General features: G+C 31.7%; 1 protein-coding gene across 1 annotated transcript in view; it reads left to right on the top strand.

Annotated features, from left to right (window-relative positions):
* LOC149082982 (uncharacterized) overlaps positions 1 to 5,997 on the top strand; it is a 317,105-nt gene extending 311,108 nt beyond the window's left edge. The window contains exons 13-14 of the mRNA XM_089236028.1: positions 479 to 585; positions 2,547 to 5,997. Coding sequence (XP_089092154.1) covers positions 479 to 585; positions 2,547 to 2,819 — 380 coding nt within the window. The 3' untranslated portion in view covers positions 2,820 to 5,997. The remainder of the gene's footprint in view (positions 1 to 478; positions 586 to 2,546) is intronic.
* The last annotated feature ends 7,928 nt before the right edge of the window (positions 5,998 to 13,925 follow it).

Genomic DNA, 13,925 nt, shown 5'->3' on the forward strand with positions numbered 1-13,925 from the left:
GGACCCAGACCCATGCATAGAGACAGCTCTGAGTAGAGTATACTTGTGAACTGCGCAAATAGTCGAAATGCACTTTTCCATGTTTGCTGAGAGAAAAATTCCCTTGATTATTTTGTTTCAAATCGGAAATCATCAATAAACTAAAGCTCACCATCTATTCAGAATTAGGAGAAGTTTAAGGATTAAAAACTTCCAAAAGTATATTTGAAGAACAGGATCTCTATCCAATGAACAAAAAAATTATTGCAGTATATTCTATACAAAATAGAATAACTAATAGGCCTAGATGTAACTATTTCAGAAATACAGATTCTCATTTATATAGTGAAATTATACCACTCATTATTCCACTATTACTTATCTACTGAGTCATTTGAATCTCTCAGTTTCCTCCCATTTCATTTTCTTTTTTTTTTTTGAGTTTTCAAAAAATGTTGTCTATATTACTAAATGATATTTTTTTTCGTATATTACATAGGTATCCCTGCAACAGAGAGTGTGCTGTTGAACCTTCTGATAAGCGGTGAAGATGCCAGTCGTGGATACCTCAGTTCTGGTAACAGCAAATACCCAGAAGTTCAGCAGGTTGGTATATTCAGATGAAAATTTTGAAGGATTTCAATCCCTTGCTCCCAATTTAATTTTTATTTAAAAATTGAAAACTCTTTCAAAGTATTTATTTTTATAGTTTTGACAAATAATAAATTTTAATAAATCACTTTAACAAAAGTGAACTGAGTTTCTCAGCATGTCAAGAATATATTCATCTTGAACTTCTCTCTCTATATTGACTGAAAGAAAATTAGACATCATTTGGATACTTGGATTTGCTACCATCAACCTACAAGACTTTTTAGAGAGGAATATGTGGAATTGTCCAACTCTGCTTTGAACCACAAAATCATCAGTAAAACATAAATCTGGCCATCAAGAGGAAGTATACTCGAGGAGCAAATGAAATTTATAGTTTACCTTATTTAAGTTAATTAAAAGCTGATGCAAGTATTTCCTCTCTTCACCTTGTTTCTAGGTTACTTAATGTACTGCCAATAGAAATACAAAACTTACTCATTTTCACTGCGTTTAACCAGCACCTTCTAGAGATATAAGGCCTCTGCAGTCTGCTTGTGACGTCAGTCCATTTTCCCTCAGAATATTCAGGGAAAAAAATTCCCTGCTCGTGCCAGTATCATCGTTTTGAGGAAAAGAAATGATCGGGCTCAGAATTAGCGATTTCTATGCCCACATCCAATCACTATGCAGTATTTTTGAGCCAATCATGAAGATTCTACACCAAAATAAGAAGAAACAAAATAGGATGCTGTGTTTCAAAATGTGGCAAACTTGCTGGGTAGTCTGAATGACGTTTATAGCAAACAACTGCAGAGGTCTTCTATCTCTAGAAGGTGCTGGTTTAACCCAGCACTTTTTTTACTTTTGATAGACGTAACTGTCTTTCTTGTATGGAATTATCAATTTATATGTCTATTATGTATATATGTATGTGTATATATATATTGTGTTTATTTGATGATTTCATTTTTAACGCATAAATTTGATGAAGTATTATTTTTTCTTTTTATTTTCATTACTTTATTGTATTTTTGGTATTTGCATGTCAGCAGTGATTTTCCATCTCTGTAATTGGGCTTAGCCTGTTGAGATGTGTAAATAATTAAACATATTGTCTAAATTTGTTGCCAAACCAAATTTTTTGCTTGTACATGAAGGGATTAAAATTACTCTCTCAAATTTATAATTATGAAAAGGGGATATATTGATGAATACTATTACTGTACATGCACCTTATAAACATTTGTCTATGGAATTTCTAAAGAATCGGCACATGCCGGAATAATCAGTAAATGAGAATATGTGTGGCACTAATATATTTATGTTGTGGAGTTGTGCTTGTTTGAATTTATTGATGAATACTGCACTTCCAAATTTATCAGAAAAAATTTCATCATTGGAAAATAGGCCAGAGAGCTTTGTTATGTGTGACCTTTATGTTAGCTTTGCATTGATCTGTTGTAGTGTTGTTTTTTCCTTTTACCTAAGTATGTTAACAGAAATATGCATGTTAGGAGCACACCAACCCCAACATATTAATGGATGAATATTGTGTCTCAAGTGACACATAACTTGAGACAATGTTCATCCATCAATATATTCAGGCTTGTGTGTTTGTAACGTGTTAACCCATTAACGCCGGTTGGTAAGAAAATTTCCCATTCTAAATTTTAAGTTTTTTCTTTGCCAATAAATGGTGGAAGTGGTTCCTCTCATTATTTTTTGTTTTTAAAAAAATAAAAGTTGTCGTTAATGGGTTAATAGATGAATATTGTCTCAAGTTATGTCATTTTAAAAGCAAGGTGTCCAATGTCACTAAATTTAAAAAAACAAATGGTTTTTAAGCCACACTAGGAAAATAAGAAAGATGAAATTTCATTTTATGTTCATCAAAGTAGTAAATGATTTTTTATGGAATTGCTTCAAGGAATACAAGGTTTAATGGAGATTCAAATTTTTTTTTATCATTTTAGAGCAAGTCTGTAGCTCTTCCACTGCCAACACAAAATGCCAACCATCAGCAGTCACAACAGCAGCAGCAGCAACAACAACAGCAGAATGACTCTGTACAAGAATCTGTTCTGTTAGCTTCAGAAAGCGAACTTCTCGACTCATTTCTGAACATCAGTCAGTACGATGCAGATGTCAATGCGCCTATTCAGGTTTCACATCTTCTTCAAGGGGAAGATCTCTTGGATGCGTTGGACTTGCCACCCTCCCTGAGGGATGTCCCTGCTTTGGTTTGAACGCAGAGTCTCTTGTACGCTCTGTTCTGTGCCTGCAACATTTGAGAGGAAAGCAAAAATAATAATTCCATCATTCTGTACAAAATAACAGAAGCCATTTCTTTTGTGTGTATGTGTGTATACTTATTCTCACAATCAATGTCAGTGTATTTTTCTTTCTTGCTACTGAGGCAAGGAAGAACATATTATCGCTGTTCGTAGCTTATACATCATTGCTCCATGTCTTGATTCTTCTGCACCTTTGATTTGTTCAATCAGTACAAAAGTAGCAGAAGCTGAAAAAACAAAAACATGAGTAGCTGCTGATTACATTGCTTTCAAGTTGTCATTTGCTCTTTGCAACCAGTTTTATTTTGCAATTTTTTTGTTTTTATTCCTGTTGTCATCTGTTGTCATTTTTAACTACTATATATAGTTTGATCAAAAATATTTAATGATGGCATTGTGAAATTTTAGTTTTGCAGTAAAATGTACCCTATGCAACAATCTTCAAATGAAAACAAACGAGCTTTCAAAAGTTTGAGAATTCTACATTTCCCCCTAATGATGTATGAATACTCGACATTACAATCAATGCCAAGCTGAAACTAAACCAATAATATTTATTTATTTATTCATGGAAAAGGTAGCAGATAAGATGAGTTTCATCATCAAGCTACCCTGAGCATGATATAATTTTCATCGGTTGCTGTTAAGCTAATACATTGCTGAAAGTTATTAAATTTCAGATTTTGCAAAAAAATAAAAATTGATACCTTCATTAATCATCTATAGTTCATCATGTTGTGGAGAAAGTGTTAAAAAGAAAAAATATATATTTTTCTCAATGCCCATTTAAAAGCTTTTGGTTATAAATTCGTTGATTTCATATGTAAATTCAATTTTTATTTCAAAGTTGTATAGAATTTCATGTAATTGTTTCTTATTCTAAGAAAAACTGTTATTTTATATTTGCAAAATACATGTGCAATGTTCCTGCACATGGTTATCTTGTTAATATTGTATGCAATGGTAGATTATTATTCCTCAAGTATTTGAAATTTTTCTATTTTATTATTTTCTTTGTACGATATTTGGTAGAATGTTTTCCCCTATAACCAATAACGCTCTACTTATATGATTGATAAATTTTTTATTTGTATGACTTTGTATTGACATTATTCACAGATGATTGAAGATTAAAAATGTCACAGAATTTCTAAATTCACCTCCATTTTAAAGCATTTTATTTTGTTTTCAATAAGCTATTCCTCTTCTCGAGGTACACTATCAATATTTCAAATTATATGACCTTTTTTCAAGTTTTCTGCCAATCTAATCGTTTAACAATTTTCCTTTCATTTTTATATGAAAAATTGAATATTGATACTGAAACACTGAAGAGCTTGAAAAAAAAGAACTATTGTGAAACATTATATTTGTGGGGGGGGAACTGAAATGTTACATTAATTTCAGAAAAATGAAATGTTTCTATGAGGCATGTATATGTTTTAATAAACGTTCATGCTTTCAAAATTTGTTAGTATGAGTTTTATCAATTTATACATATAAAAAAACATTTAGATATACAAAATCGGGCTTCATCCATAAAAAAAAAAATTCCATTTTTTTACCCACTCATGAACCTTAACATTCCTTTCAAGGTAGAACATGCACACTGTTTATTTTCCATTGCAATTATTCTTATTTATAATCTTAATTAAACTTTTAATCAGAATGATTGGGTTTATTTTTACTTAACAATGAATTCTGGAATTTTCGTATCTTGGCCATTTTGTTAACAATCATGTGATATATTTTTTTCTCCCTCACTTGAATAGTGTACAGATTTTGGTGTTTGGAAAGTAGTTTTAGCCATTCATGCTAATGTATTGTGCATGCAAACACTGTAGGTATGACTCGAACTGTTCTCCTGAATACACTTGAAAATCAACGCACTCCAATTACACTATTTCCTTGCGTGCATTTTTTTCTGTTAAGACACGTCAGCAAAGCTGATGAAAAAAATGCCTAATTTCAGTTGACAGTTTGTTTCATGTTTTTCTCTATGTTGTATCAACATAGAAATAGCTTATTGTATGGTGTGATGTTCGTAAGAGTATTGTTACTGATAATAAATATACTATCCCTTGTTGACGATTCAATTTAGCTGCCATATGTCAGATGGTTAGAATGTAAAAATGAATGGTGGGCTATGTAAACAAAAATCTTAGTAAATATACGTGGGTCAGTGTGCATGTAAAACTCCATTGCATTCACCTCGATGTTCATTTGTATGCATGTTAGTACTGTTACTACTACTACTGAGAGTGCATTGAAATTTCCTTTCAAAAAGAAGAAATCTTTGTGTGACAACGAACTAAGATATTTTTTTGCTACTAATGAATGTTAAATGTGAGACAATTTTAAAAATAAAAAAAAATGACTCCATCCTTTTTGGTGCTGTTGCAAGTATAGTACATTGTCTTTCTAAGGAATTTGGGGTAGTGATCGATTGGCTTTCATTGCTCTTCGTATTTTTGTGAAGAAAGTGCCTTATTAATTTGATTGTCGTTCATTGAGTTTATTTATCACTGATTATTTTTGTTTATGTTATCAGACATGCACTTTTTAGAAAAAAATATATTTTTCACTTGTTGCCTATTGTTTCATAAAAAATGATTTGAAGTTTGCAAAGCTTTATTACGTAAGGATTTTGGACTGTTTAGCAATCGTGAATAAGTTTATGTTCTTATTTATGATGGTATAACAGCCCTAAATACTCACAACAGCTATTAAAGCCTTATATGTGAAATTTATAAAGTTTGTTTTTTTAATTTCAAATTCCAATGATTTGAGTATCAAAATAATTATTTGAAAATTTGTTCATACGATAAAATTATTTTAAATGTTGTTTCCAATTACATTGATAAATCACAATGTTTAATATTGTATGATATTTGATTGTATTTTATGAATTATGCAGCTGAAATGAAGAGTATGAAAACAAACATTATTACCACTGTTTAGCTGTAGATAAACTAATCTATGCCTCATTGGAACCTAAAAAGATTATGGCCATTCTTTTATGTAACAAAATTCTATGTCAATTCAGTGTGAATGATTTTTAAAGCACTGTTCAATATTGAAATTTTCAAAAGCATTCTGATTGCTCCCAAAAAAAAATTAATTCCTTTTCAAAAAGAAAATATATTAAACAAAAGACCTTTAACAAAGCAAAGTATATATCAAAGTATTTTTGTTGCTAATTCTATCTTGCCAGTTGACGTGGGATGGAGTATACGAAAGGTATATATTATACATATATCTATTATATGAATGAGAATATATAAATATAAATCTTATGATGCATTAAATTTTTACTCAGGTAATCTTATTTTTTGAGGCAAATATAAGATGTGTGGCGATATTTTTCTGAAATACGAGCAATAACTGGGTCTGGCAGCTTCATCTTTAAATATTTTTTTAACCTTCTTCAACTGTAACTCTGTTTTTCTTAAGTGATGTTGAACTATAATAAATATAATATGTTGAATTGTAATTTTTTTTTTAAAAAAAACCTTAATTCTAAAACTGAGTCCATGCAGGCAAGAAATAATTCGCTGAAGCCAGAAGTTTAGTGAGAATCCTGGATTAATGCATCACATTTTCATGTTGAGATTTAGGTAGCATAAAATAAAGCATGTTTATTTTTCATTTCATGTTTCTTTCTCACAAACATAACCATGTACATTTGGTGCTGTAAAAGATGATTACTGCAACTTGTGGAATTAATTTTCTGAGACTATGTTACCAAACGGGTTTGTCTAAATCAGAAGTGTTGGCTTTTTACAGGGATGAATATTTTCATTCATTTAAAATAAACTGAAGCCTGAACTTGTTCCTTGTTATTACTTAATTCGTCATGTATAATGCATTGGTTAAACTGCACAATACTTGAGAAATCACAAGTGCTTTAATGTTTTGAAAACATGAAACAGAGCCATAGAATTTTAGCTTCATAACGTTTTAGTGAAAACTAGCTGTTGTTAATGTTACACATGGCAGCAAGACACTTGTTAGATTCAATCATAAGAATATTATTCATATAGTTCCTTGTTGATAAAGTTATGAAGTTCACAGTACTGCAAAAAAAAAGAAAATGTAGAGTCTTTTAACCCTTACACTGCTTAAGCATCTAACTACTCAACAATTGTGATCAACTACTCAATATTGCAAGTCTCGATGAAAATTACATGCAAAAATAATAATTGACTTCCTAAAAGTTATGAACTTCAACTCACCTAGAAATAATAATTCCTCAATAAATATTTCTTTTAAGCAAGAAATCAAATCCCTATGCAATGAGAGTGAAAAAAATTATGATGAAATTTTTTTTAGCAGTTAACAAGGGTTAATGAGAGAGACATAAATACTGTTTTTCAGCCTGCTGGGGAAGATCTTCACCTTCTATGCGTCTTTAGTAAAAAATCTGCTGAATTCATATAATTTATTTGAAGCGCATTCTGAGAATCTGAAGTTTATCTTGAGAAAAACTTTCTTAATTCCTAATTGATGTTTTGATTCAATAAGTTACATTACATTCAATAACTCTTCACTATTTATTAAAGTCATGGTCTCTTTCCACACTGGAGAAACTATAACCATGGGGATCAGAATCATTGGTATTAATTTCTAAATTATTTTACACTGTAAATTTACCAAAAAAATAAATATAGAGGACCCGCTAGCCTTGATTAAAATATAATTTATTTACATTGCATTCCTGAATAATCTTCAAAGACTGTACTCAGTTTGTGATAATATAATACTAAAATATAATACATACTGAAAATCATTATTTTTTTTCATGATTGAGTGAGGAATTGATAGAATTTTATTATAATATTTCTGATTTTCTCTCAGACTGAAATAAATATTTTTCATCATTAACTGGAATGCAATTTATAGTTATGAATGCTTGAGAAGCTGCCAACAACTACGAATTTCAAAAGCATGTTGAAAACTTGCAGCCTGCCTGATACCGCCAAATGCTGCACAAGAAGTATCTGCAACGAGCTCTCACAGTCTGCGTGCTAAAAGATCAAGTTTATTCCCATTATTTTTCCTCCAAAATAACCCGAATGTTGAACCTGCCATTACCCCCCCCCCCTCCCAGATGATTCTGAAATACCAATAACGAATCCCTCTCATTTACGTTCGTTGCTACCCCCTCGAATAATTAAATAATAATTATAATAATTCGTATTGTATTATGCTGTTGTTAAATGATCAAATTTTTTAATAGGAATCGAATAACGACAATGAAAAACAATTATAAAAAAAATGTGGCTAGTATGTCTCAGTGTCCGCTATTTTGACTCTATTCTAGTGAATTAGTAATATGAGTGGAGCATTAAATAGTTTGAGATAACAGTTGATCGCCTCTCAGTGTTTAAAACATTTCAAAATGTGAAGTTGCCCTGTAAGAATGAAAATAAGAAAATTACTGATCTGATTTGTGTGTCATTTTTAGGTGTCAAATTGTGTAAATATTTCAGAATTTTAAGATAAATGCAAAAAAAAAAAAGATATATATATATAAAAATGCTCATGTTTGAATAAAATAAAGGAAAAATATGAATGAGCATATATATATGTTCACTATGTTCTGGAAATTATATTTCAAAATATTTTTTTGTCTCATATTTTTTGGAAAATTTATGTATATGATAACATACAGGAACGATGTTATATTAATATTTTTCTCTTTTTTTTTTGTTCAAATATTTGCCTTTTTTTGCAGTTGAAAATCCAAAATTTTCTGGTTTTTTTTCTCGTGTGAAAATTCGAAAATTATTTTTCATGTTTGTTATGCTTTTTTTTTTTTGCCTTTGTACATATGATATGTCGAGAGTGGATTTACGTATATTAAAAAAAGAAAAGTATTGTGAAAAATCTGTTTCTCCCCCCTGTATACTATTTTTCTTTTTTTCTAATACTGCCAAAACTGGAAAAGAGAAAAAAAATCAGCACCCTTTTCTGTGGAAAACAAAAAAAAAATTGCTAGGGGAAAAATGAATAAATATTTTTTTCGTCTGCAGACAAAATTATGTGCGATTCCGTTCTTTTATTATTTTGTGTGTGAATCGATTCCATTCCATACTACTGGTTCGTGAGTGCAGGTTTACTCGAAGTTCTCACATGTTTTTGAAATTCTGTCCTCATTTGCAGGTTTCCGGAATTATTTTCATTTCCCAAGGGAAAATAATTGCAATATGATGAAACGGCTCATATCTCTTTATCGGTGTGTGTTTATATTGTTCCCCCTATAATCGTACGCAGAATTTTCTCAAGGGGGTTTTCAATTTTTTTTCTTCTCAGGGGGGATTTACGTTTTTTCCTGCAGAAGTACTCTATAATGTCGGCTTGGGGGGGGGGGGGTTAGAACCCCAAACACCCCCCTTTGCGTACGCCAATGGTTCCCCCCATGTACAGGGTGATTCCTCTTACCGCATTTTATCGGCGAGCCGTTGATCCTAGAGGCATACTTTTTATACAGACACCTTGTCCTCAAAAACCCAATTAAAAAGTTGTTGCCTTATTTTTTCTGATGCTAACAAAAAAGTCTACGTTTCTAAGTGCAATATTCACTTAGATATTTTTTGATTTAAAAAAAATCAGAAAAGTTGGGAAAGAACAACAAAAACTAACGGACAACGCTTCTTTCCCTTATTTATGCTATTCTTTCTCAACTTTCCTCCATTTTGAACTCTACTATCTCTGTAAATACTGCACTTGGAAACTGTTGGCCTCAAGAGAGACAGGGCAACAACTTTCTAGTTTGGTATTTGAAGACGGTGTCCGTATAAAAAGTTAATTTTCATATTTTAATAACTATATAAAAACCCTTTGCGACATGAATGACTTATTTGAGTTCTATAAACATTATTTGGATAATTTTTCTAACTGGAAGTAGGTCTCTAGGCTCCAAAGTTCGCCAGTACTCGTAAAAGTATAATGCGGCAAAAGGAATTAAGTAATCACCCTGTAGAATGGCGTTGAAAGAAAAGCGGAAGAAAGTCTTTTTGAAAAATCGTTTAAGTAGAAATTAGAGTGATTCTCATCATGCAGAAAATATCAACATTGACATTAGGAATATGCAGGGTGTTCCAAAAAGAATCATCCGATTTCAAAAATCATAACTATTGAGCTTTTGATCCGTTTTAATCGAATGATGTATAGGTAGAAAGAGGGAAATCTCGAGTTTCACGCAGTTGCCGACAGGTAGAGCTAACGCTCTTCCTTCGGCCGCCACTTCAGTGTTTGTCAAGATGGTGACTGCACAACAGAAATCGTTTTGTGTTCTAGGCTACGAGAAGTGCGAGTCCGTAACTGTTCATCGTGCTTTTTGTCGACAATACCCTGGTGTTGAACGTCCTACTGCTCAGAGCATTAGGCGATGGTTTAAACAATTCCGGGACACGTGATATCTGTGTAAAGGGAAATCCTCTGGCCGCCTCGCACGTCAGATGAAAATGTGGAGAGCATCCGACAGTTTCGCACGTAGTCCATAGAAATTCACTCGCAGTGGGTGCAAACAAATTCGCAGAAATTCGAGACGAATTTTAGTACCGTATAGACATGCCGTGCATCCCAAGATGGACATATTGAGCACCTTTAATTCGGTTTGTACAAAACTTTGATTAGCCATGCAATATAAAATTAATGTTAATTGTATGTTCAATATTTCTCGTAATGTACGCATTTTCAAATCGGGTGATTTGTTTTGAAACAAACCCTGCACAGAATATGGAAACTTTGCGTATCAAACGAATCAAAGTTATAGGCATATTAAAACATTTATGCCCAGTTCAAAATTTTCGCAATCCGAAACAGTCACACCAAATAAAAGACACTGGGCGTATCAGACAGTAAAAGATTTCTAAAACCCTGGTTCCTACATCCAAAACATAAGAGTACGAAATACATTGCAACGTACATCACAGTTTTTAAAGGTAATTTCTCAATGGTTCCGGCTCATAAAGGCAGAAGAGCGTCGTATTTTTTTATTATTATTATTATTATTTGGGTCCTTCAGAAACAGCTCGTGTTCCACAGAGTATGCCACGAGGCAACAACAAACATATACGATTCAAGAAACTCAAATTTGCAATATAGCGTAATACAAAAAGAAAGGATAAATCAATATGTACAATAATAACATACGGATGCAATTCGAAAGCGCAATATAGCACCAGAGGATGTCATATGGTGTCAATGCAATGTTAAAAAAAAAAATAATAATTACAATACACATACATGAATAGAAAATATACGCGACCACACATAAATATATATATATAAATAGTGAGAAAAGAAAAAATTAAAAGTAAAAGAGAAAAGGAATTAGTAATTAAATGAAAATTTGTTTAATTATTCAAAAATCAAAAACAGCACTTGCAAAGATGAGAACGTACAACACACACTGGATATACAAAAAATAAAATAGAAACCAATTATTTTTCCGCAAAGATATTTTGTACATATGTTTTCAGAATGCGAAGGACTTCCTTCGATCTGACCAAATCGGACAATGCAGGCGGCCAAGAAATAGACAGTTTCTTAAGCTCTTTTCTAAAATGAATCCTCTCCTTCGTCAGATTTTTGCATGACAAAAGACGATGCGTAGGATCTTCTTCATCGGTTCCACATGTACACAGAGAACTACTGGCCGTTCGTTCTACCTAGTTTCATTCTGGCGAGATAACTTTGAAAATTCCCATGCCCAGTAATAAATTGGGTCAAGTGGAAATTTGTGGAGAAATGGTAACATTTCATTCTCGCCGGAATCGAAGGGAAGAATTTCTTCACCGACTTGACATTTTTGGAACTTAAATATTCTGTGTTCCATTGATGGATTGATTTGTGTCGTAGCATCGTATTAACCGAAATTTTATTGTATCTATTTATTTTATGAGTGGGTGTGACTTATCAAAATAATCACGTATTCTGTAAATTTTTGAGAAATAATTTTCTCACATAAAAAATGATAAAGTAAAACGGATGTCACCATAATTAATATGTGCAAAATAAAATATCGTTCACGTATTTATAAAATCTGAAAATATTAACAATAGATGCCTCTAGTGCAATGGTTCTCAACCTCTGGAATCCCGCGGCCCGGTATCATTTGTTTTTGTAAGTGGAAGGCTCAGTCAAACTTATGATTAATGGAACATAAATGGGGGAAATGAAACGGCAGATCAGTCGTGACCCAGTACCGGGCCGCGGCCCCTAGGGGGACAGAGCGGGGGCCATGGTTGGTGTGGAGGCGGTTGAGAAACACTGCTCTTGTGAAACTAAAACTAATTTTGATTGGAACGCATAATTATCGAAACCGAAACTTGCTTGAAATGGACGTTAGTACAGTGGTAGGTTTTCCTATATATATATATATATATATATATATATTTTTTTTTTTTTTTTTTTTTTTTTTTTTTTTTTTTTTATTTTATTGAACAAACAGCACAATTGACAAAACAGACAAAAAAAAAAAAATTAAACAAACACTTTTCGACCCAAAGGGATATAAGAAACCTTCCATGGGTCGTATTGATACATTACATAAAGAATTTCTGGCAACATACATAGATATATTTTACTACAATTGCTGCATTCAAGTCACACCAACTATATTACCTTAAAAGTTAAACTATAGTCTGATATGTCGAAATACAGATATATTTTCTTACACAACAAAAATATAAACAAATTTTATTCCTTATATCATTTGCAATTGCATTAACTATCGAACGAAACGAACCGCTCCATATCTGCTATTTCCAGTATACGATCCTTTATAGTCTTTTTAAACATATAAAATGATTGCTGTTGTCTAATAATATCATCAAATTCTCTACATATTCTTGGAGCAAGAAAACATATTGATTTTTTGAAAATTGTTTTTTTAGGTAATGGTATTTGATATAAATATTGTGATCTCATAGTTCTTTGTATATTCACTCTGGGATACCAATCAGGATTCTTATAGATGTATACTAAAACTTTATACAGATAAAGTTGCCGTATATTAAATTGGATCAATGATACTTTATTTTGTGCAGAACTGTTAGTTTGTATAATGTCACGTCGCAAACAGTCATAAAGATTATCAATAGTATGGATTGAATTTTTATATGTTCCCCCCCAAACTTGTAGTCCATATAAAATATGTGGGAACACCCATGCAAAAAATACTTCTTTCAAACTTTGGTGTGAGATGATAGCCTTTAATTTATACGTCATTGCTGTGATTGCTCGTAATTTATTAACAACTTGATCAGTATGATCTTTCCATTTTAGGTTAGATGAAATAATGATTCCAAGATATTTATAATGCTGTACTCTTTCAATGTATGAACAGTTACATATAGTATTTGAAAGAAAGTCGTTACATTCATGAAATTTCATTAAATCTGTCTGTGTGCTTAAGTTAGTTAAATTAAAAAGAACCCATTTAGTTTTGCTAGCATTTAGCCTAAGTCGAAGGTTTCGAATTCTTTTATTTATTGCATGAATGTCTTTTTCCAAATTTTTTATCAGTTCTTCAGTTGTTTCAGCGGAGGAAACTAGAACTGTATCATCTGCGAATGAAACAAGTTGACCGGAAATATTGATATTATGAATTTCATTAATGTAAATAGAAAAAAGTATTGGGCCAAGAACCGATCCCTGAGGTACGCCTGTATCTATTGCCTTTACCTGACTTATCGCATTGCCTACTTTAACTGTCTGTTTCCTATTTGTTATAAAAGATCTGAACCAATCGAGTGGGAGCCCTCTTACTCCAATATTTTTTAGTTTTTCCAATAAGATATCCCAGTTTACTGTATCAAACGCTTTACTGATATCTATAAATACAGCTGCTACTTTTTTGTTATTATTAATTTTATTTTGTATATAATCCATTAATCTAATCATAGCCATTTCAGTATTCCTTTTTTCCCTGAAACCAAATTGATGATGTGAGTAGTAGGCAATGGCGTGTAAATAACTATTAAGTTGTCGTTTTACCCATTTCTCTAATAATTTTGACATAATAGGTAAAATCGAAATTGGTCTGTA

Source organism: Pholcus phalangioides, unplaced genomic scaffold, assembly GCF_987345545.1.
Source record: "Pholcus phalangioides strain wild (caught in Gottingen) unplaced genomic scaffold, Ppha-v1.0 ptg000009l_1, whole genome shotgun sequence".
NCBI classification, from domain to species: domain Eukaryota; kingdom Metazoa; phylum Arthropoda; class Arachnida; order Araneae; family Pholcidae; genus Pholcus; species Pholcus phalangioides.